General features: G+C 43.0%; 1 protein-coding gene across 2 annotated transcripts in view; it reads left to right on the top strand.

Moving 5' to 3' along the window:
- Positions 1–25,942, top strand: part of efhd1 (EF-hand domain family, member D1) — a 62,183-nt gene that overhangs the window by 20,113 nt on the left and 16,128 nt on the right. For both annotated transcript variants that reach the window (XM_036133276.1, XM_036133275.1), the window contains exon 2: positions 5,146–5,293. In XM_036133276.1, coding sequence (XP_035989169.1) covers positions 5,146–5,293 — 148 coding nt within the window. The remainder of the gene's footprint in view (positions 1–5,145; positions 5,294–25,942) is intronic.

Raw genomic sequence — 25,942 nt, 5'->3', positions numbered from 1 at the left:
AGGTTATGCCGAATTTGAGTCATTAATTAAATCAAAGTCTGCTAAAGCCAGGACAGAAGGCTGGCAAAAAGTAGCAGACAAATTAATGCGTAAATACTAGATGTTTCTATCACTTTCTACAGTATGTATTTTTGCATTTAATAATTTCATATTTACTTTGTTCTTTTATGTCAGAGCTTCCATGGGACCCACTAGAACACTAGACAAGTACAAGTGAAGTACAAGAATATTCTATAAAATGGTAGCCTTTAATTAGTATAGAGTATTTTAAAAAGCCACTTGTTATGGCAACAGATTCAATATCGGTGTCATTCCTTAGACACTGGAAGTAAAGGATGCGTGCAAACCGTGAATTAAAATAAGAAAATTAAGAAATAATGCAAATACAAAAATGACGATACATCCGTTTTACAATTATCCGTTTTTCCTTTTCCAAGTCATACACAGCTTACACGGTCAAAAGAATGTGTTGCTCCGTGTCTAGATAATCCGTTAATACAATATACAGCTCGATAGGAAGCAAGCCTTTCAAAATAAAACTAAACTTCACAATAAAATGTCCTGAACAAATCTTCTTACTGAATATGATAAAAAATAAAAAGCAAACCATCACACAAATAACTTAAATATTTTCTATTTATGGCTCTAACACCACTTTTTCCTCTTTTTAAAAACCACTGTTAAATGATGAGTTTGTCTGTTTATAACAGCCACCAAGAAAAATCTCTCTACAATTACACTGTCTCGCTGTGCTAAAGGATCCTCTCTATTGCGCAATTTGCGGGTAATTTGAAAAGCTCTGCAAATTATTCTTGCACCTTCCGGAACAGGTTGCGGTCGTAAAAATGGACATGGCTACGACAGACTTCCCTATCTCCTCCGCTTATTAAACTGCAATCTAATCCTGTTTACATGATATAAGCCTGCTCTCGAGCAGGCTTAAGCTTGCGCACATGTTGCTATGACAGCAAGTCCAAGATGAGTTTCGAAGAACCAAACGACCCAAGATCATGCCAAATTGTCAACCATCAAATCCAGCTAACTGAGTTAGCGACGTACGAAGAACGGGCCCCTTGTCTCCAATAATTCTGTCAAGCCTTTTGTAATCATCTCTGCTGTATGGTCGTCCAGAAAGTAAGCTGTTTCTAGACACTTCTCAGGTTCCATTCTCTGTGTATGTAGTGAATTGAGAGGCTGAGGTAGGGCTCGGATGTGCGACTTGACCAGAGGTCCGACGTTGTGGCATAGTAAGACACAGATTGAAGCTAATTTTGCACTGGTTCCCTACACTCATTGTACAAGTTAGGGAGCGTTGTGTTAGAGAAAAAGTTGCGGCTCGGAACTTCGTATCGTGGATCAAGAGTGGCGAGCAGCTGTTTGAAGCCAGGTTTTTTCACTGCAGACAACTGCAGCATATCCATCACTATGAAGCATGTTACTGCATGAGTGATGTCCTTATGACCGCTTGGACGCTTTGTCATATTTATCAAAGAAAGAATCTCGGTTTAGCTTGCTTTGCCTGCTCTGCTTTGGCAGAAGTTCCAGAAGATTCCTGCGACGACGTGGAGCCGCGCCAGGGCCGACACAGCTCGTGCTACTGCGGGTGTGAGCGGCCTAGATGATAAAACAAGTTGGTTGTGTTATCAAACTTTGTTTTAACAGTTTCCCTGCAAATTTTACAAATCACTGTTGTTGTGCAATTATGCACTGTTTAAAGTTATTTAATGTTTATTAAATAACCCTCTGTTAAGTATTGTCTGGTGATGATCAGCTCTTAAGCTGATATCAAGACAGTGGTTGAAAGGGATGAATTCGAGCACTAGCGAACAGCAAAACCTGCACACACATAGAATAAAAGGAGTGACAACTTCTTTTGAAGTCCAAGAATTTAATAACAGAAATAAAATGAACATCCAGAGAACATCACTATGTAATGCTGTTTACCTGAATTAGCACAATATTTCGATTAATAAATCCTCTCTACTAGGCTAGTGAAACTTAACTAAACTGCTAAGCAAAATGAAGATAAAAAGAAGCTAAGCTAAAGAACTATTTACTGGTAAAAACAAACAAAAGACAAAACAAAAGTGGTTGGTCATAATCAGAATACTTCAGTGAATCCTGGTTCACTGCAGATCGGATTAACAAAAACATGGAATGGAGTTAAAAAATTTACCATGTATTTCAATCCATTCACAATGCAAAGCCCAAGTTAAACAAAACATTATTTGTTAAAATAATATTCTGAGGACCGGTTTGTCCTGTAAAATCATTTAAACCCTTACGACCGAGTTTAATGCGATTCTCCCTCCAGGCGCATGTGGTCGCTGCAGCAACTCGGTGGCTAAGAGGTTACAACATAAAGTTGCCAAAATTGCCTTGAAAACCGGCATTAATGTACCATATTTATGCGGGAATAAGGCAGATAACACCATCGGAGGATGGCAGAGCAGAACAGTTACGCTTTATGCTTTAAAACCAACTCCTTTTGAAATGTCCGAAACCAGATGTTAGGAAGGCTAAAAGCAGTTTGGCTAGCGCGAGCTACCGCAGAACAAAGCCGGCATAGACGGATTCCTTCACTTCGGCATCTGTTTTAAGCAGAAGTGAGAGACTTATCTTTGAATCGGCTGGCAGTTTGTCCATATGCCGGGGAGGAACTTAGTTTCAGAAAGGCTCATTCTCACTCAGCTCGCGGCCTCTTCCAGGCCCCATGGATGGTTCCTGGAGGCCTTCAGCCACATGGCTCCCCCCTCTCCTTGAGTGCTGGTCCTCAGAGGGTTTCGAGGTGTGTGTCTCAGCAGCTTGGAGTCAGGAGGAGAGAGTCGCAGAAGAAGAAGAGAGCTCTGTGTCTGTGGAAGAACGGTTTTACAGCAAGCAGGGGTCACAGCTGACCTCCTGCTGGGAAGAAGGGGCCGTCCAAGCCTTGAGTGTCTCATGTTGCGGCCAGAGTGGAATTCCTTTGTTAAACTCTTATTGTTAAACCCAAAGAGTAATAGTTCGCCAAACTGGCGAACTATTACTCTTTGGGACAATTTCTTCTACCTCTCCTTGTTGCTATATCTTCACGTGCTCTGTGTTGTGGTTTGAGAGGGTGGTGCTTTGTGACGGTATGCCTGGGTTCGCGGTTGCAATTGGTTGGGAGGAAGTAGTGACTGTAGCATGCAACCTACATGATAAGCTACAATGAAAAGGAAGGGAAACTGTGTTTCTATATTGAACTTTTACCGACCCTCTTTTTTTTCTATTGCGCCACACGTCTAACTTTAACTTTTTGTTCTGTCTTTTTTCTCGTCATAGTAGGTACACCTGATCTGGTCTGTTAGCTGTGACATCATTCAAGAGAGGCAGATAATCGACTTTTACTTACAACATAGAAAGGATTCCTGGCTAAATGTGTGGCTCTGTGCTTTTTGTGTCTCTGCTCTGTCTTCTCTAACCCCCAGTCGGTCGAGGCAGATGACCGTTCACACAAGCCTGGTTCTGCTGGAGGTTGGTTGTCCTCCGTGTTAAAGGAGAGTTTCCTCTCCACTGTTGCATCCATGCTTAGTATGAGGGATTTCTGCAAAGCTATCTACAATGCATATGACTGTGCCTCTACACTCTTTCATGACGAGTGAATGGTGCTTGTCAAGACTAGACACAATCTACAGAGGTTTCCTTAGATTGGAAACATTTTGACCAATCTGTATGATTTGATTAAATTTTACTTTGTAAGGTGCCATTCAATGACGTGTGTTGTGAATTGGTGCTATATAAATTAAATATAATTAAAATTGAATTAAACAGTTTGAATAATAAACTATTCAAGGAAACCGACCAGGTTCCACCGGGTGGCACTGAGACTTGCATCCTCCTGGATGAACATGCAGTGATGTTCCAAAGAAAATGATGGAAGCCAGACAGCTTTGAGTTCCTGAATCTCCTTTTTCTTTATTTTCTCCAAAAATAATTCAAAGTGCAAGTGCAAAAAGTAAAATGCATCGAGGCATAGCAGCAACAGTTTCCAAGCAGCAGCAGAACATCTCAATGAATGAACTGGATGTCTTTTAAAGCGTTCAAACCTAACTAGGTAAAACCATTAAAACCACTCGGGATGTACAATGACAGCGCTATTAAAACCAATGTAAAACTCCTCCATTAAAACCCACCAATAAACCATGTAAAAATAACTCACCAATTAAATAGAAAAATCCTAAAACCAAACATCATTACTATAAACCTCCAAAAAAATCTAAAACCATAAACTACTTCCCCCACCCTTTCTTCACTCTTGGTCCGGCCTGGAAGTTTCAAATGGGTGTCTGGTCCACCAGAGAGTTCTTTTGGCCAGACACCTGGACATGAGAAGAAAGTCAGTAAAAACACATAAAAGATATTACTAAAATCACATATTGCTCAAATGGTTTCACATTTATAATAGTTGTTTCTGCAGGCCGAAACCCTGGGGATGTGCCGCTACCGGACGTGCATAAATCTTTAAAAATAATTGTGTGCAATTTTATATAACTTAAAAGTGCAGTGTGCTATAAAAAGTGGCAAGTGCTTCAGGTAAGGTGCATGTGTGTACTTGTCCTGTAACGAACCGGGCATTTGTTTCCCCCCTTACGTGCTTGTAGCGACAATGAAGAGGAAAACCCCTATAACGGGAAGAAAACCTTCAGCAGAACCAGAATCTGGCTCAGTTTGAGCAGCCATCTGCAACAACCGACTTGGTGTTTGAGAAGATGGAGCATACTCACAAAAGGAATACAGAAGAACTGATACAGGAGTTATTTCTATGTTAAAGAAAAGTAAAAAGTTATGGCAGTAGTAGCTAATTTTAGCAGCTTGGTCTTGGAGAGAAATACAGTTAGGCAGATCAACTTTCAGCTAATTTTGTAGTCAACACAGAAAAATCCCCACTTACTGCAAATGTTATTGCTTTTATTAACTGAATTATATTGCTGGTTGGTTAGTGTAGACTGTAACTTGTTCCTGATGGTTTTTTTTTCACTAAACTCTTGTTGCTGCACCATATAGGTGAAACAATTAGACTTTAGTTTGAGGAATCAAATTAAAAGGCCTTTAGAACTTATTTGAAAACTTTAAACTGCTACAAGCTTACCTATCCGTGACATTTTCTGCCTTTTTTTCTTTTTGGAGGTATGACACTGGAAAAGATGGCTTCATTGACCTGATGGAGCTGAAGCTGATGATGGAGAAGTTAGGAGCTCCACAGACTCATTTGGGCCTGAAGAACATGATCAAAGAAGTGGATGAAGACTTCGATGGCAAATTAAGCTTCAGAGAGGTGAGGTGGTGGTGGGGTGGCATGTTAAGAACAGTGTGCCTTCATGCCATGTTAAATCATTGTTTGTGTTATAAAGCTGTATTGTTGAATGAATAAAATCGGGATACTATACGAGATTAAGTGTTTGGGGTGAGTCAGTACATCACTCTGAAAAGGGATAAGTGATTTTAAGTTATTTGGGGGTTTCGCTGATCTGACTCCCGAATTAATCCCAACATTTAAAGTTACGTTTTTTGAAATACCACAGGATTGTAAAACGTTAAGAATTTGTGCTATGCAACACATTATTACAGTTGCACACAGCAGGATAGTTTTTACTACTCTGTTGTATAAGATAGGGAATACCCTTATCCCACAGTGCAGAAATTAAGCATGACCATGGCAAAAGCACATAGTGATTAGTAATGAATAACAAGTGTAGCAACTATCAACTACATTTTAATCGCTTCTGGGTGTGGGGAATCTTGGATCTAACACGCTTACAAAATTTGTCCAAACCGGGAGATAAGTTGTGGGCGTTCCCATTTATTGAAGTCAATTTGTATATGAACAAACTATCCAAACAATCTAAGTGGTGGTCTTTACAACAAGTGAGATGGACAGGTAATTATGGAGAGTGTGAATATGCAAGAACTTAACCAGTGGAGACGCAGGCTATTGTGTAGGCCCAACCCCCCCCCCCCCCCATTTTTTTTTATTAATACTGTTTCAAATGGCTTCTTGAAGAAGGAATATTTTGGAGATTGGTCTTTCCAGTTGTCCTGTTTGTGTCTTCAACTGTAATGCACAAGTCCATGTTTATCTGGGTAAGTATTTGTAACCGTTCCGAGGATCCAAGAACCACGAGGAGCAGAACGATCCACAACCACCACGATGTCCACAACCACAAAACTTCTCCGAGGTCTGGACCATTTCTGTCTTTACTGCAGCAAAGGTAAGTATTCCTTTGTCCATTTTTTCCAGAACAGGTCAGCGAGGTACTGCACTTGCCTCCAACGTTTCCTGAGGTACACATCACTTTCTTGAAAAGCACCAGGAGCAACAATAGGCTTTCCGTTGAGCAGCAGAATATAATTTGGAGTTAGAACTTCCAAATCACTTACATCATCCGAAACCTTTGTAATTGGGTGATCATTAAGGATAGCTTCCACTTCATATAAAATGGTTTGAAGACTTTCGTCATCCAAGGTTTGCTGGTGAAGAACAGAAAGTAACACCCTTATGATCATTCTGATGAGCCATTCCCACACTCTTCCATGATCGGATGCAGCAGGTGTGTTAAAAATCCAGTCAATCTCTTTTAACAACAGCTTGGTGGATTTTTGTATGATCTATAGCTGCCAAAGCTTCCCTTAATTCACGCTCTGCACCAATAAAATTTGTGCCATTATCCTATTTTATTTGACGTACTGGACCTCTACAACATGCAAAACGCATGATGGCATTGATGCAGGAGTCAGTTGTTAACGAATAAGCCACCTCCAGATGTATGGCTCGACTGGCCATGCACGGTAAAGATAACACCGTATCTTTTAACCATAACACGCCCTCTCCTGACCTCAATGTGCCCAAAATAGTCCACACCTACATTAGTAAACGGTGGGAATTCTGGACAGACTCGCTCCTGTGGCATATCAGCCATTTTCAGCTCTGCTGGTTGTCCTCTGTGGCGTCTACATACAACACATTCGGATAATATCTTTTTGCAAGCAGAGTTGGCGCAAGTAATCCAGTATCTTTCTCTGAGAGCTGAAAGCATATAATTTCTACCTGCATGACCAAGCTGCTGGTGCAGGTCTCTCAAAATTGGTTTGGATACATGCTGGTCTTTAGAGAGGATAAAAGGATGTTTCTGTTCCTCAGGTAGTACTGAGCGACTAAGCCTACCCCCCACTCTCAATAAACCTTGATGTAGTACTGGATCAAGCCTGTAAATGTCGCTTGTGTTCTTTACAACAGATGCTCCACCTCCACCAGATCTTTAATTTCCTCTCTGAAGCTGGCATGCTGGCTGTAACAGATGACAGCAACCTCTGCCTTAGAGATGTCCTTCACTGTAAGAACTTGTTTACAAACGGCAGCTCTGTTCTTTCTCATCTCCTCCTCTATTCTCCTAGTCACCGTTTGACTGTCTGTCCAGAAGCATGAGCTATTTAGCTGGATAGAGAGCTCCCTTTTCAACATTCTGTCCACCTTGATGGCCAACACAGCGGCAGTGAGTTCAAGGCGGGGAATTGTCTGCTTTAATGGAGCTACTCTAGCCTTTCCAAGCATGAATGCCAAATGCACATTTCCTCCTTCATCTTGTACTCTCAAATAAGACACTTTCCCATATCCATGGTTACTACCATCTGCAAAATGCAACTGGACAAGTAGACATCTTTTAAAACTATTTGGCTAAATGCAACGCCTCACTTTAAACCCTGCTATTTTCTCCAGGTCCTGATACAATGATGACCAAAATTGTGACATAGACTGGGGAATAGGGTCATCCCAAGACAGATTTTGTCTACATGCTTCCCGTAACAACATCTTAGATAGCAGAGTGTAAGGTGCCAAGAAGCCAAGAGGGTCATAGATTGAACTGACCATTGAGAGAATGCCACGCCTAGTGTGAGGCCTTTTTTCCACTGCAAGTTCAAAGCAAATGTATCACTCTCTGCACTTCACCTGAGGCCCAGTGCTTTCTCCACAGGCATCCTGTCTCATTCCAGGTGAAGTTATCTTGTTGGTTTGGAGAGCTTTTCTTCTGGAATGGTTGACAACACTGCTCGGCTATTGCTTGTCCATTTCAACAGCTGAAATCCTCCCTTTGAGCACAAATCAATAAGGTGCACCACCTGCCTCTTGCTCTGTGGCCACAGACTTCAAACAATCGTCAACATAAACATTTTTGTAAATGCTGTCAGTCACATGCATGTAGCTGTTGATATTATCTGCTGCTGTCTTTCTTAGAGCATAATTGGCACAGCTTGGTGATGAGACAGCTACAAAGATATGCACTTTCATCCTGTGTTCGACTGGGTTAACTGATGTATCTCATAATGGCCACCACAAGAAGCGGAGAAAATCCACGTTTCTCTCACACCTTCACCTGATGAAACATAGCCTGAAGGTCTGTCATCAATGCAATGTTCTCCTCTCGGAATTGGGTCAGTTCACCAAACAGGGAATTGGTGAAATCCGGCCCCTGTAGCAGCTGGCTATTCAACGAGGTGCCTTTATAGCTTGCTCCACAATGAAACACCACTCGCAAGGTCCTCTTCTTTGGGTGGTAAACTCTGTAATGGGGCAGATACCATACACCTCCATCCTTAGGTTCCAGCTGGTCTTGAGGAACAATCTCAGCATAGCCTTTGTCAATTAGATTGGTAACAAATTGCTGTATATTCTTCCTTATAGGCCTTGTTCCTGTCAAATTTTCTTTTGAGGCTTTGAATGCGTTACTCCACAATACATCGGTTATTGGGCATGATTGTGTCATCCTTATTAAAGGGCAAAACCATGCATCCATCTTGGATACAAGCTGATTGCTCCAATATTTCCATGAACTTCTTGTCCTCAATCGACATTTCATGCTCCTCTTTCAGTGTCTTCTCACTGAACTCCATGGTGTATTGACACACCAACAGCTCCTCCAATTTGACAATGGAAATCTGATTAGTGTAAACAGTAGGACAGCTTTTCTGACCACCATTTCCAGTCCTTAAAGGTCCGTTTATGACCCATCCTAATAGGGTTCTCACGGCATAGGGTCCATCACCTTTGCTGTTTATAATCTCCCATGGCTCCAGGAGCTTTGGTGTGTTTGTCCCAATCAAAAGCCCAACATCATCATCAACATATTTTTTAAATATTCCCATTTCTCAACATCTTGCTGACGGGGAATGTTGGTTCTTGAAACAGAAATGGTTTCTTGGGTGTAGGCCTCTGGAAGCTCTATGAAGTTGTTTTCTTCCAGCTCAGAAATCTCCAGTCCAGAAACACAGTGGCTAGGCACCAGTTTTTCTTGACCCGTGGTGCAGCAGAATGTTAGTCTGCAGGTTCAGATGGTTCATGAGTTCACTGGTGATGAAAGTGGCTGTACTCCCAGGATCTAAGAAGGCATAAGTCTGCAGCACCGTATCTCCTCTCTTACACCTAACTTTAACCGGAACAATAGACAAAGTACAGTCATGGTCCCCGGCCCCAGTACAAGCACCAACCTGGTGAGACACAAACGCACTACTTACTGATGGTTCTTCATTGTCTAAATGCAGAATAGTAGGGTGCTTTAGATAGCATTTGTCGCAAGTGAGACGACTCTTACACTCCTTACTGATGTGGCCAACTTTCAAGCATCCAAAACATACTCCTCTCCCTCTCAAGAATTCAATTTTCTCCTTATGAGAAATTCTTTGCAGTTCTTGGCTCTTTGATATTAAATGAGGCTGACCGCAGTAAAACAGGAGGATGAAGGAGGATTGTTTGGGACAATTGGCTGCTTGTAAACTGTTGGTGCAGAAGCACAATCCGGTGCTGACACTGATGTTATAAAGCTGCTGCCTTTGATGTTGGCCTTTAATAAGGATTTAGTCTTAAATGGTCCTCTCATCATAGAGCTTGGCTTGGTGTCAGAGATGTCTCCAAACAGTGGATGGGACAGGATCTTTACTTGTTCAAGAAAGTTGACCAAATCATTAAATGTGGCTAGGAAGCCTTTCCGCTCCTGCAATTTACAAGCTGTTATTCTCCATCTTTCACAGAGCTTATAGGGCAACTTTATGATTACTTGTCTCATATGAGATAGAACGTTCAACTCTTCCATGTACTGTATTTCTAACATTGCATTACAGCAGCCACGTAAGAACAAGGCAAATTCCTGCAATGCTTCAACATCCTCAGATTTTATGACTGGCCAGGCAAACACCTTCTCCATGTACGCAGAAGCAATGTGATGTTCATTTCCAAAGTGCTCCATTATAAGTTCCTTTGCTCGCTGACATGTGCATGCAGCTCCTGACCAGCTCCCTTGGCTGCCCTCTGGTATATTGCTCTAAAAAGTACAGACAATCTTGATAATTGTTTATTTTCTTCCACACAATGTTCAAAAGCTCCTAGGAAAGACGTGCACTCCAAAGGATTGCTATCGAAAACTGGGATCTCACGCTGAGCAAGAGTATCTGATAACTGTTGCTGAACAAACATTGATGTGATTTCATTCTGTTTTTGCATAATGGTACAAATTACATTATCGTTTGGAATTGATGGATTATTTAATTGTTGTTGCATTTGTGCCTTGCATGTTACTTGTAATTGTAGATCTGATAGTTGAAAGGGAACAGTGTTTGGCTTGGGGTTGACGTTCACAGATGGTAATCCAACCAACTTTGAATCTGGTCTAACAGCGCTATAGAGTGGTTGTTTCGGGTAGTGCGGCTGATCTTCTGATTTTGTACTGCTGTAAACTTTTTTCCTCAAAGCTGGCGCAGAGGAGTAGCTGCTGTAAAACCCAACGGAGCAGTGTATGTGGCAGTATTGGGCACAAATTCTTTCGCCTGTGGGTTGAATTCAGCGCGTCTTTCCTCTTTAAGTCACTGACATAAGAGTTCATTCCATTGGACATCGATTTAGATTTTCCTCCAACAGTACTGCTTTCCAACATAGAAAGATGTGCTGCTGCAGCAGCTATTTGCGCATCCAGTTCCACTTGTTCCTTTTGCTTTCTTATCTAATCAGCTTCCAGTCTGTGTCTCTGCTCTAATTCCTCCATTTCATGTTTCCTTTTCAAAGCCTCTGCCTTTGCCAGTTAAGCTGATTGATCAGCCAGGGCTCATTTACGAGCAGAGGATGTGCTGGACGCATTGACTGCGCTTAGAACGCTTACTTAAAACGTTTGAAGCACTATCCTCAGGGTTTACATTATCATAGACCACACCACAACAGTTATCCATTTGAACATTAGCAGCATCAAGTTCATTACACACCTTCTCATTTTCTTTCAACCAAGTGTGCACTTTATTCACAAACTCATTATTTGCGTCTCCTTTCTCCTGAAACCAGGCATTTTGTCTTTGTTGCTCGTCCTCGGGCAAATTAAAATCATTTAACAAGGTATCATGGAAAGATGATGCCTTTTCAGAATCAGAATCAAGTTTAAGCCAAGTAGGTTTGCACTTACAAGGAATTTGACTTGGTGTTGATGGTGCAGACAAAAAAATAAAAATACAATAAAATAAAATAGATATATATATTCCACGTCCCAAGAGCTGGTGGGGAAGGAGCCTGAGCTTGTGCACGAGGTTGAGAGGTTCCGACTAGAGATAGTCGGACTCACCTCGACGCACCGCTCTGGCTCCGGAACCAGTCTCCTTGAGAGGGGCTGGACATTCTTCCACTCTGGTGGAGTTGCCCTTGGTGAGAGGCGCCGAGCTGGGGTTGGTATACTTGTTGCCCCCCATCTTGGTGCCTGCACGTTGGGGTTTTCCCCCGGTGAACGAGAGGGTGGCCTCCCTCCGCATTCGTGTGGGGGGACGGGTTCTGACTGTTGTTTGCGCTTATGCGCCAAGCAGCAGTTCAGATTACCCACCCTTTTTGGAGTCCTTGGAAGGGGTACTGGAGAGTGCCCCTCCTGGGGACTCCCTCGTTTTGCTGGAGGACTTCAACGCTCACGTGGGCAATGACAGTGGGACCTGGAGGGGCGTGGTTGGGAGGAATGGCCCACCTGAGCTGAACTCGAGTGGTGTTTTGTTGTTGGACTTCTGTGCTCGTCATGGATTGTCCATCACAAACACCATGTTCAAGCATAAGGGTGTCCATTAGGGATGTAACGATATTGACATTATCGCGCTATCGCGGTGGTACACATGTCTCGATATCGTCGTGGTTGGGTTACAATAATAAAAGGACAGGTGTCCGTCAAAAAGCAAAAGGAATAAACACAGCCCCGCGGAACAAACCATTAACTACATAGACCATGATACTTTGCGCTGCGTCGACCAACCGTTCTTAAGCCAATAGGATTTCACGCGGATTGCACGCTGTGTCCACACAAGCTCACAGCCAGCCAGCATGGCCGACAGCGATATTTGTAAGGAAGAAAACAACAACCCCGAAGTTGAGATTGTGCCAGCCCCTGCAGCTTTTAAGTCGGATGTCTGGAAACATTTTGGTTTCGGCGTTTCAAAAAGGAGAGAAGGTGGTGGTGGACAGACAATGGACTATATGCAAGCACTGCCACAGTAAACTGCGATACAACACGGGAAACACCGCTATACCCGCTACCTCGGTGCCCAGTGAAAGGGTATTTTCACCTGCAGGGGATATTGTAAATGCCCAGAGGTCTCTTCTTCTCCCTTGCAATGTAGATCTTTTGATCTTTCTAAAGAAAAACTTGAACATTAGCTAAAGGACAGTGTTTTTCAGAAGGCTTTTTGCCAGACTGTTTCAGGATTTTTTTTTCTTGAAATGTAGATCTTTTGATCTCTCTGATGAAAAACGTGAACATAAGCTGAACATAAGCTTGGATAGGTCAGTGTTTTTTTTAAAAGGCTTTTTGACTGACTATTTTATTTAAGTTTGTTATGTTCCTAAATACCAGTTTTAAAAGGCTGCTTTTACTTGCCTTGCACATTTAAACCTGACTTAACTTGATATTTGTTTGCACTTAAAGGGAATTCCCTATTGTTTACAATTGTTTGGTTTCTTCTTAACTTGAACATTGCACAGAAGAATCAACAGAATATTTATGTTTCTGACTACAACTTGCACTTTAAAAGCACTATGTGATCAGCGTTTTATGTTGTCATGATCCATAAATACAACAATAAATTGCCTGTTGACTGGCAAAAGCAGAAAAAATTTCTGTATTTTTTTGCTATTATCATCACAAACACTATCGTGAGCTATTTAACAGTACCGTGAGCTTTTCCACAATATCGCAATAAATATCGTACCGTGAGGTCAATATCGAAATTGTATCGTACCGTGAGATTTTGATATCGTTACATCCCTAGTGTCCATATGTGCTCTTGGCACCAGGACACCCTAGGTCGCAGTTCAATGATCGACTTTGTTGTCGTTTCATCTGATCTGCGGCCGTATGTCTTGGACACTCGGGTGAAGAGAGGGGCGGAGCTCTCCACCGACCACTACCTGGTGGAGAGTTGGCTCCGATGGCGGGGGAGGAAGCCGGTCCGACCGGGCAGGCCCAAACGTACTGTGAGGGTTTGCTGGGAACGTCTGGCGGAGTCCCCTGTGAGGCAGAGCTTTAACTCCCACCTCCAGGAGAACTTTAAACACGTCCCGAGGGAGGCGGGGGACATTGAGTCTGAATGGACCATGTTCCGCGCCTCTTGTTGAGGCGGCTAGTCGGAGCTGTGGCCGCAAGGTTGTCGGTGCATGTCGCGGCGGCAACCCTCGAACCCGCTGGTGGACACCAGCGGTGAGGGAAGCCGTCAAGCTGAAGAAGGAGTCCTATCGGGCTTTTTTGGCCTGTGGGACTCCGGAAGCAGCTGATGTGTACCGGCAGTCGAAGCGGCGGGCGGCTCGGCTGGTCGCCGAGGCACAAACTCGGGCGTGGGAAGAGTTCGGAGAGGCCATGGAGAAAGACTTCCGTACGGCTTCGAAGCGATTCTGGTCCACTATCCGGCGTCTCAGGAGGGGGAAGCAGTGCAGTACCAACACTGTTTACAGTGGGGGTGGTGTGCTGCTGACCTCGACTCGGGACGTTGTGTTTCGGTGGGCGGAATACTTCGAAGACCTCCTTAATCCCACCAACACGTCTTCCATTGTGGAAGCAGAGCCTAAAGACTCTGGGTCAGGTTCTCCCATCTCTGGTGCTGAGGTTGCCGAGGTTGTTAAAAAGCTCCTCGGTGGCAAGGCCCCGGGGGTGGATGAGATTCGCCCGGAGTACCTTAAGGCTCTGGATGTTGTGGGGCTGTGTTGGTTAACGCGGCTCTGCAACATTGCGTGGACATCGGGGGCAGTTCCCCTGGATTGGCAGACTGGGGTGGTGGTCCCCCTATTTAAAAAGGGGGACCGGAGAGTGTGTTCCAACTACAGGGGAATCACACTCTTAAGCCTCCCTGGTAAGGTTTATTCAGGGGTTCTGGAAAGGAGGGTCCGTCGGATAGTCGAATCTCGGATTCAGGAAGAGCAGTGTGGTTTTCGTCCTGGCCGTGGAACACTGGACCAGCTCTATACCCTCAGCAGGATTCTGGAGGGGGCATGGGAGTTTGCCCAACCAGTCTACATGTGCTTTGTGGATCTGGAGAAGGCATTCGACCTTGTCCCCCGAGGGATCCTGTGGGGGGTACTCCGGGAGTATGGAGTACCAGGCCCTTTAATAAGGGCTGTCAGGTCTCTGTACGACCGGTGTCAGAGTCTGGTCCGCATTGCCGGCAGTAAGTCGGACTCGTTTCCGGTGAGAGTTGGACTCCGCCAAGGCTGCCCTTTGTCACCGATTCTGTTCATAACTTTTATGGACAGAATTTCTAGGCGCAGCCAAGGTGTTAAGGGGATCCGTTTTGGTGGCCTTAGGATTGCGTCTCTGCTATTCGCGGATGACGTGGTCCTATTGGCTTCATCAGGACGTGATCTACAGCTCTCACTGGAGCAGTTCGCAGCCGAGTGCGAAGCGGCCGGGATGAGAATCAGTGCCTCCAAATCCGAGACCATGGTCTTGAACCGGAAAAGGGTAGAGTGCCTTCTCCGGGTTGGGGAGGATGTGCTGCCCCTAGTGGAGGAGTTCAAGTATCTTGGGGTCTTGTTCACGAATGAGGGGAGAATGGAGCGGGAGATCGACAGGCGGATTGGTGCAGCGTCCGCTATGAAGCGGGCGCTGTACCGATCCGTTGTGGTAAAGAGAGAGCTGAGCCAAAAGGCGAAGCTCTCAATTTACCGGTCGATCTACGTTCCTACCCTCATCTATGGTCACGAGCTTTGGGTCGTGACCGACAGAACGAGATCCCGGATACAAGCGGCTGAAATGAGTTTTCTCCGTAGTGTGTCTGGGCTCTCCCTTAGAGATAGGGTGAGGAGCTCAGTCATCCGGGGAGGACTCATAGTAGAGCCGCTGCTCCTCCACGTCGAGAGGAGCCAGTTGAGGTGGCTCGGGCATCTGGTCAGGATGCCTCCTGGACGCCTCCCCTGGTGAGGTGTTCCGGGCACGTCCCACCGGGAGGAGGCCCAGGGGAAGACCCAGGACACGCTGGAGGGACTATGTCTCCCGGCAGGCCTGGGAACGCCTTGGGATTCCTCCTGAGGAGCTGGCCCAAGTGGCCGGGGAGAGGGACGTCTGGGCCTCCCTACTGAAGCTGCTGCCCCCGCGACCCGACCCCGGATAAGCGGAAGAAGACGGACGGACGGACGGATATATATATACACAGAAGTTATATACACTCAGTAAACTGTGCGTTAATCTAACGCAGAAGCTTGTAAGTCCTGAACGGGGGAGAGAGACAGTGTCCAGTTTCACGGGCGGCTCTTGGCCTTGTTCATAAGGCTGGTAGCAGATCGGAAAAAACTGTTCTTGTGGCGTGAGGTTTTGGTCCTGATGGACCGCAGCCTCCTGCCAGAGGGAAGTGATTGAAATAGTCTGTGACTGGGGTGCGAGGGATCAGCCACAATCTTCCCTGCACGCCTGGAGGCGTACAGGTCCTGGAGAGATAGAAGATTGCAGCCAATCACCTTCCCTGCAGACCGGATGACACGCTTTAACATAGCGTATTGAACTTTTGTATATATTGTTTAACCTCAGAAACATTTTTATTTGACAACCACAGCTCTGTTATTTTCAACTTTATTTTGCTTGCATTTTTAAACACTTCGCTTCTTTCCTTTTGCACCTTTTCAAAAGCAAATACGGTACCCTTTAGCGAAAGTTAACTTTGTCCTTTTTCAGCTTGTGTGCCCATAGGCTCAGTTTCAACATTATCACTCATTTTCCACTGTGGCTTAATAAAGACAGTAACGTGATGCGTAACGTTGCTGCTTCATTACGTTGCCAGAAACGCTGCAAACTGCAGAACACCAGCACATTCACATAAGTGGCTGTTCAATATTCACACTTTGAAACACGAATGAATGAAAGGCATCACATAGTCCTTGGCTGTAAAGACCAGGCTAGCATCAACTCCAGAAGACAGTCCGACGTTGCGCATCAAAATCCAATCCAACACGCCCTGTTTTATATTTAATAAGGATGACTACACTCACCAGAGACGTCTTGATGGTAGTCGTGATCTTACTTAGGATGAGAGCGATGGGTGGCTGGATAGCTCCTTCCTTTGTTATGCAGGTGAGGTAGGACGGTGCGACATGACGTGCGCCAAACTTCGCCAGGTGAGTTGTCCTGTTTGTATCGTGGCTAGTTCCTTTTATCCAAAAAAGTTGCGGTTTTTACTTTGTGTAGCGACTATCAACCACATTTTAATCCCTTCTGGGTGTGGGGAATCTTGGATCTAACGGGCTTACAAAATGATGTCCAAACCGGGAGATAAGTTGTGGGCGTTCCCATTTATTGAAGTCAGTTTGTATATGAACAAACTATCCAAACAATCCGAGTGGCGGTCTTTACAACAAGTAAGATGGACAGGTAATTATGGAGTGTGAATATGCAAGAATTTAACCAGTGGACGCAGGCTATTGTGTGCCAAAGAAAGCGGTAAAAACCGTATGACCTCCCGTCACCCAAAACCCTTTCTGCCCTCTCACCTCTCACCTATATAGCCTTCGCCTTCACACCGCCACCAGTGGTGGAGCAAAATATAGGTCAGTGTGTCAACCTAAACAAAACACCACCACCCAAAACAAATAAACCAGAAACAAACCATACTTAAACACCAACAACTATAAATGGCTCCTACAACAATCAAATTTAAAGTTAAGCTCTAAGGTGAAAGATAATGAATCTGTCAGAAAACAAAAAAGAAAATATTGCGTGTAATAGTGTAATACACTGCAATTGTTCACAATAAAACGTGAACCCGGAGATGCAGCAGAGCGAACAGATATGAAAGTGTATCTAACCAAAACTGGCTAAAACCCCCCACCAACCTCCAAAACAGAATTCTAATATGCTTGGTGCGATTCGCTGGGAGGGATGGAGGGGATTTACCCCCCCCCCCCCTTGTCATTCATGTTTTATTCCCCCCCCCCCCCCCCCGGTCTGAATAAGAAATATGGATTTTTAAAAATGTATATAAATTAGGGCTGTCTGTTTTAACGCGTTATTAATGCGTTAACTTTGTTAGACAACAGCGCCGAATTACTTTTTGGCGCCGTTACTTGCGCGTCAAAACACTCACCGTTCCCTAATGTTTTTTCCCCGCCGTGCTCTCCGGACTGTGTTTCTTTTATCCTCGGCGCTTTCCGTAGTTTCAATTCCCCGCCGTGCTCTCCGGACTGTGTTTCTTTTATCCTCGGCGCTTTCCGTAGTTTCAAGAGCGCTAGAGACTGTAGCAAAACAGACCCGCGCTCACTGTTGCACAGACGGTTTATGTCATGCGACTTTGGACTTGTTTTATTCTAAAGCACCTGTACATTTCATGAGTCACAGGTTGCGTTTTTTTGCCACGTTTCTGAAAGTGAAATCGCTTATTTGGGCTCTAAAATAAGTGATGAAACAGCGGTTATTAAGAGACCTGCCTGCACTAGACACTTTGTATCCAGCTGAAATATCCCTCCGCCATAGGAGCCGACGGTAGTAAAGGCAACTCTGCACGTATTTTCTGCAGTTTACGGTGCAATAAACTGCTGAAAGTAGATTACTTGGTGCAGATCACCATTTTGAGCAGACATTGGTTTTGAAGATGAGCTTTTAACACGCTGATAACATTGCAGAAACCCAACCCATAAACCGTACTTTAATGCTTATTAATTTGTTTTCTCTATATTTGACAAACTAAGGCTGAATTACGTTGCCAAACGAAGGACCTGGAGTTACTAAACAGTTGCTAAACAGTCTCTTTAAAGGTATTAAGCTCCTGCAGTTGCAAGCAAAGTAAAAGACTGGAATGACCTGGAAATTTAAAACCTTTTTCCAGGCTTAAACTGTATGAATATGGATATAAACAGCAAGCAAAAATATTGTTGTTGGTGTGAAAGCTCAGAGAGAGTGAAAAAACGAACAATAAAACTTATGACTTTATTGAAATGTAAAATCTTTATTAATTTATATGTATATGCCTAATACCATGTCTATCTTTCTTTAAGAGCCAAAAAAAATATATCGGCATGAAAATGTAAATAGGCATTTATTTACAAATTTATTTACACATTGTGTAAACATAAGGGTGTCATGATTAGTCATTTAGCTATTATAGTCCAGAGTTTAACATTTGGCACTAGGATGTTTTCACTCCAATTCTCAAAAGTGCTTGAAAAATAATAAAATACAAATGTTTTTTGTACAAGGATGTATTTTATTAGTGTCATTTATTGCAAAATTGCATATTAAAATGCCCAAACAGGCTATTACACTTGCACAAATAAAGGGATAAAACGTGCGATTAATTTGCAATTAATCTCGAGTTAACTATCGACACTATGTGATTAATCGATTCAAATTCAATTGTTTTAATCGTTTGACAGCCCTAATATAAATACATGTCTTGTGTCCTTCACATTTGTTAATTACATTTTTTGTTGTCTGTTTTTAAAGTGTATTATTAAGTTTTCTGCTCAAAGCGGTTAAAGTAAACTAATACCCACTCCCGCGTCCCGACAGTAGATGGTGCAAGTTTAAAAACAATAGTCTAACCTACTGGATCTAGCTAGCTACCTGAAAGAGCACCGTGCTAGCTAACCATTAAAAATCAAACTTTTTATTAATTAATAAAACTTTTGAAATTATCCCCCCTCTGTTTTTTTTTTTTTTGCAAATTGCACACTGCTAATATGTGCATTATTATGCTATTATTATTATTGCTTTTATTAAATCGAAAGAAGATTGAGAACCGCAAAATGCCAATGTAATGGGGAAAAATACAACATAGCAATAAACATCAATACCAATGATCACAAGCATTCTTGATTTTTAAACTGAATGGAATATAACCATATCCTTAATATCCATGTGATGTAAATAAACTGTAAATTCACCCAAACATTAAGAGTGAATAGGGCTCACTCAGAAATCAAAGTCTGAATGTATTTCTTTGCATTCCTCGGCTGCAGTAAACTTCTTAACAACTCCATTGTATGTAATGCACAGCCGTGCTGGGTAGTAGAGTCCATACCTGATCCCTTTGATGCCACGAAGTAGGCAGCTCATTATCTGGATAGATCGATATAATCCCGGCACCGACTTTAACTGGCACCGACTATAATCCTGGGCGTGCGAGGGAGCGCCAGGACGTAAAATGTCCAGACAGTCACTATAGTAATGAAGCCAGGCTAACCCAAGGACATTAGCCTGGTTTGGGCTTGGGTTGAAGACCTGTCATAGCGTCTGAGTTGACTCAGATAATAAACACGTCCCTTCTGTCAGGTGTTTTCCCCCAGTCCCTAAAAATAGCAATTATCAAACCACTGCTGAAAAAGAACAATTTAGACAAACTTCTACTCCAGAACTACAGGCCCATCTCAAACCTCCCCTTTATCAGTAAGATTATTGAAAAAGCTGTATTTCACCAATTAAACACCTTCCTAACAACGACCAGCCGATTTGACGTTTTCCAGTCAGGCTTCCGTGCTCACCACAGTACAGAGATGGCCCTTATCAAAGTGTTTAATGACATCCATATAAATTCAGATTGTGGAAGAACCACCGTGCTGGTTCTATTGGACCTCAGTGCAGCATTTGATACTGTCGATCACTCCATTCTGTTAGACCGTCTGGAAAACTGGGTCGGCCTCTCTGGTACAGCTCTCGACTGGTTTAAATCCTACTTAAATGACAGGGAATTTTTTGTATCAGTAGGTAACTTTACATCAGAGATGACAAAAATCACATGTGGGGTTCCCCAAGGGTCCATCCTGGGTCCCCTCCTTTTCAATATCTACATGCTCCCTCTTGCTCAGATAATAAAAAACAACAACATCAGCTACCATAACTATGCAGACGACACACAGCTCTACATCACCATGTCACCAGGTGACTATGGACCAGTTCAAGCACTGAGTAAATGCCTAGAAGAAATCAATACGTGGATGTGCCAAAATTTTCTTCAGTTGAATAAAAACAAAACAGAAGTAATAACATTTGGACCAATAGAGGAGAGATCAAAAGTTAGCACACAGCTTCAGCTGTTTCAGCTAAAAAACACTGATCAGGCCCGAAATCTGGACAGCTGCAGCTGATCCAGAATGCTGCTGCCCGCGTCCTCACTAAGACTAAGAAAGTAGAGCACATAACCCCAGTTCTAAAGTCCCTACACTGGCTCCCTATATCTCAGAGAATAGACTTTAAAGTACTTCTGTTAGTCTATAAATCCCTAAATGGCTTAGCACCTAAGTACATCACAGACTTGTTATCGGTGTATCAACCATCCGGACCACTAGGGTCTTCTGGCTCCAGCCTGCTCTGCATACCTAGAACCAGAACTAAACAAGGAGAAGCAGCATTTAGTTCCTATGCTCCACTTATCTGGAACAAACTTCCAGAAAATTGTAAAGGTGTGGAAAGCCTGAGTTCCTTTAAATCAAGATTAAAAACACATTTGTTTAGGATTGCCTTCAACTGTTCTAGTTAACTGAATCACCACTTTTTTGTTCTAATTTCTATCTAAATTTTATTCCTACTTGCTTTTATTTTGTTTTAATTTGCTATATTTTAATCATGTAAAGCACTTTGCATTGTCCCTGTACTGAATTGTGCTATATAAATAAATTTGCCTTGCCTTGCCTTGCTAGCTGCGTCTTCACGATTTGTACCTCAGCTTTAATGGAAGACAATGCATCCCCAAGGACCTCTTGAAGCTCTTTCTTAATAATGCCAGCAATATCTTCTTTTAGAGAGGACAGTAATCCGAGCTTTAGGGAATCGGCGTCCGGGTTTGTCTGAGTCAGAGCAGTTGCGCTGCATGGGTCGGGCGGCAGATGAGATGAGGCCTGTGAGCAGGACTTTAGCTGCATCTGAATAGTAAGAGATTTTCCCCTTCCTGACATTGCCACTCGATGCAAAAATATGAAAACAGGACCAGAGAGCAAAAAAGCAAATACCAGAGACTTGATTTACAGTGACAAGCACGGTTGAATAAGAATTATAAACGAAATTGTCAGGAGCTATCGCCACTCACGTTCTACTCCATTAACCGCTCAACAGCGCCCTCCTCTCTTTCATTTTCTAACAAAAGTCATATGTCTACTTCCATGTCTGGTCGGATAAAAATGAGACTGATCTGACTGGACCGCTCTTCCAGGTTTCACGACCGCTGCAGGGTGGGAGTTTTTTGGATTTAAATCAAATTTGTCTTAGTTTGTTCTAAGGAGGGTAATTTGCATTAATGACCTGGTGTAAGAAACACCAAGATTGAGAAAGTTCACTTTTCTTTAAAATGTATTATATAGCTGTTTACAAATGTTATTAGGAAGGTAATTTGCAGTAGAAAGGCCTTGTGCTGCTATTATATTACATTGTTAATGTTTTATGTTTTTCTAAAGGAGCTTTGCAGAAGTTAGGTTTTTGTCTTTCTCATACATGCCTCACATGTAAAATTTGTTACTCCATTTACTGCAGTTGCCTCTACAGCAGGGGTGTCCAAACTTTTTGGTACATGGGCCAAAACTGTCAAATCAAAGGAATTCGGGCCAAAAAATTAACCATAAAAATACGTACATTTTTTACCTGCTCTACAAAATATTATTGTTTTACATAAGTATATTAGTCAGATTCTTTGTAGGAAATGAATGTGTAAATTATTGTACAAATTTAAAAAAAGGGTTTTGGTAATTTGTTGTATTTATCCAGTTTGCAAATTATTTTGAATTATTTAATTTACTCTCTGACAATAAACTGAACTTTTTGGTCTAGCAATATAAGAACAGTATTTGGGTCAATTGTTCTTTGAAAACACTTGCTGTAATTAGCCAATTTTAATAATTGAATTCAAAGCAGATTTTAATGCACCAAAGTCTGCATTTGAGTAATTAAATATTATTGGATAGAAGAGAATGTCAAAAGTGTGTTTATTAAAAGAATACTTTGCGTTGTACTTAACATTTTCAATTGTAGTATTGAACAATTTTGACGTCGCAGCAGCAAATGCTTTTCCTTTTCTCCCATGCACAACACTGGTGTGATTTCAGCATCTGGCTAGAGGCAGGAAACTTTGGCAAAAACTCTGGAACTATGCTACTTTTAATTAATGTTTCTTTTTTGGTTTAAATTGACTTTTGTGTAACATTTATCATTGTTTCTCGTATGTAAATGGAAGAAGAAAAAGCCATATTTTCTTGAAGAATCAGCCCAAAACATGGGCCCCACGTATTGGTTATCAGTTTACCTGATGTCAAAATAATCGGTATCAGTATCTGTTGATCCATCATTCCTTCAGCTCTCAGCAGTAATGATTTTATGGGCTGGACAATATAGAAAAAAGCATATCGATAAAATAGTAATATGTTAGATTGATATTGATAATTATCAACAAATTCTAAACATATATATATTTTTTTATGAATTATGTTTATTAGGCATTTTTGAACGTTTATACAAAAACAAAAAAGAAAATTACATTAACAGGGCAAAACTTATACAGCACAGATACAGAAAACAAGACAAAATCAAAAACGGAGGCATGTACATAAATTACAGCTTCATATAAGAAACAACCAATTTATACATACACGTCATTCAGATTCACGTTACTGGTTTAATTGTGAAATTTTGAAGTATTCAAGAATACGTTTCCATCTTTTTTTAAAAGCATAATATTTCCCCTTCATACAATATCTCAATCTTTCTAATACAATAACTTCAGAAAGCAAATTTTTCCATAGCTGGATCGAAGGGGCATCAGAACCAACCCATTTAAGCATTATTGATTTTCTGGCCAACATCAATAGAAATTGCACAGTTTCTTTGTGAGTGTCCAGATGACTGGGTATGAACCCAAGGAGACACATGACTGGACCAGGGAGAAGTGCTTGTCCTATTGCGGAGCTAATTTCTTGACATACTGCTCGCCAGAATGCCTCTATAATTTTACACTCCCATAAACAGTGAATTCTAGTCCCTGTAATTGTTTTACATTTGGGACAATTTGGAGAACTTCCTGGTGTGTACTTGCTATATATATATGGAGATATGTATACATTGTGTAAAATATTATACTGCATTTCTTTGTAACGGTTGCATACTGAGATTCTAGAAGGCAGAGTCAGAATGTCTTCCCATGCCTCTGAATCAATTGTACTATTCAGAGTTGTGTTCCAGGTTGATCTCAGATTCTCCAAATTATCTTTCCTTAGGGCTTGTAATTTAGCATAGAATCTTGACACAAATTTCCCACGTTTATGACAATCAAGAATACTGTTTTCAAGTAAATAATAATCCCCTGGGAACTCAAGTGAGTCCATTTTGGCCTTAACATAATGTCTTACTTGAAGATATTTATAAAAGTCCCTGGAGACAATGTTATGTTGTGTTCTTAAGTCCTCAAATGTCTTGAAGTTTCCATTATTCCATAGATCGTGTATTCTGGTAATGCCAGCCTCTTGCCAAGACCTGAGATCAGGTCCAGCGCCCTCTACTGTCAGATCTGGATTATCTACCAATGTTGTCAGAGATGAAAAATTTTTGTTCTGACCAAACATTTTCCTCAAAATGCCCCATGCCTTAATTGTATTAGTAATTAAAAAATTATCTTTGACCATGAGCGGGAGTTCTCTGTATTGTTTATTTAACATATTTATAGGGCGATAAGGTTTACAAACACCTTCCTCGAGCTCAAGCCATGGATTAATGTTTTTTTCTAAACATATATTTTAAGTGCAGTCCTGGCCATTTTATGCTGTTGCTTTGCAACCTATTTTTAGATACAGAATACACAAACACTGAATTCAAACTCAACCCTTAATTCAACCAACTTTGTACCAAAACTACAAGTTTTTAAAAAAGAAAAATAGAATGTGTGCTCACTGAACTTTTTGAAAGGGGCAGAGCTTGATTCCTGGGTCTGTGTTGTGATTGGTTGGGAGGATGCAATGACTGTAGTAATAACCTACATGGCTAGAATGCATAAGGACGTAAAACTGTTATTCTCCTTAACTTTTTATTGACCCCTTTTTCTATTATCCATATAAGTCTATCAATCAATATATACCGTTATCTTCCAGCCCTCCGTCCGTCCGTCCGTCTTCTTCCACTTATCCGGGGTCGGGTCGCGGGGGTAGCAGCTTCAGTAGGGAGGCCCAGACGTCCCTCTCCCCAGCCACTTGGGCCAGCTCCTCAGGAGGAATCCCAAGGCGTTCCCAGGCCAGCCGGGAGACATAGTCCCTCCAGCGTGTCCTGGGTCTTCCCCTGGGCCTCCTCCCGGTGGGACGTGCCCGGAACACCTCTCCAGGGAGGCGTCCAGGAGGCATCCTGACCAGATGCCCGAGCCACCTCAACTGGCTCCTCTCGACGTGGAGGAGCAGCGGCTCTACTCTGAGTCCTCCCCGGATGACTGAGCTCCTCACCCTATCTCTAAGGGAGAGCCCAGACACACTACGGAGAAAACTCATTTCAGCCGCTTGTATCCGGGATCTCGTTCTTTCGGTCACGACCCAAAGCTCGTGACCATAGATGAGGGTAGGAACGTAGATCGACCAGTAAATCGAGAGCTTCGCCTTTTGGCTCAGCTCTCTCTTTACCACAACGGATCGGTACAGCGCCCGCTTCACAGCAGACGCTGCACCAATCCGCCTGTCGATCTCCCGCTCCATATTCCCCCCATTCGTGAACAAGACCCCAAGATACTTGAACTTCTCCACTAGTGGCAGCACATCCTCCCCAACCCGGAGAAGGCACTCTACCCTTTTCCGGTTCAAGACCATGGTCTCGGATTTGGAGTTACTGATTTTCATCCCGGCCGCTTCGCACTCGGCTGCGAACCGCTCCAGTGAAAGCTGTAGATCACGCCCTGATGAAGCCAATAGGACCACGTCATCCGCGAATAGCAGAGACGCAATCCTAAGGCCACCAATACGGCTCCCTCAACACCTTGGCTGCGCCTAGAAATTCTGTCCATAAAAGTTATGAACAGAATCGGTGACAAAGGGCAACCTTGGCGGAGTCCAACTCTCACCGGAAACGAGTCCGACTTACTGCCGGCAATGCAGACCAGACTCTGACACCGGGCGTACAGAGACCTGACAGCCCTTGTTAAAGGGTCCGGTACTCCATACTCCCGGAGTACCCCCCACAGGATCCCCCGGGGGACACGGTCGAATGCCTTCTCCAGATCCACAAAGCACATGTAGACTGGTTGGGCTCCCATGCCCCCTCAAGAATCCTGCTGATGGTATAGAGCTGGTCCAGTGTTCCACGGCCAGGACGAAAACCACACTGCTCTTCCTGAATCCGAGATTCGACTATCCGACGGACCCTCCTTTCCAGAACCCCTGAATAGACCTTACCAGGGAGGCTTAAGAGTGTGATTCCTCTATAGTTGGAACACACCCTCCGGTCCCCCTTTTTAAATAGGGGGACCACCACCCCAGTCTGCCAATCCAGGGGAACTGCCC

Source organism: Fundulus heteroclitus, unplaced genomic scaffold (genome assembly GCF_011125445.2).
Source record: "Fundulus heteroclitus isolate FHET01 unplaced genomic scaffold, MU-UCD_Fhet_4.1 scaffold_60, whole genome shotgun sequence".
Taxonomy (NCBI): domain Eukaryota; kingdom Metazoa; phylum Chordata; class Actinopteri; order Cyprinodontiformes; family Fundulidae; genus Fundulus; species Fundulus heteroclitus.
The sequence above is the reverse complement of the archived record's forward strand: the minus strand, read 5'-3'. Positions and strand labels throughout refer to the sequence as shown.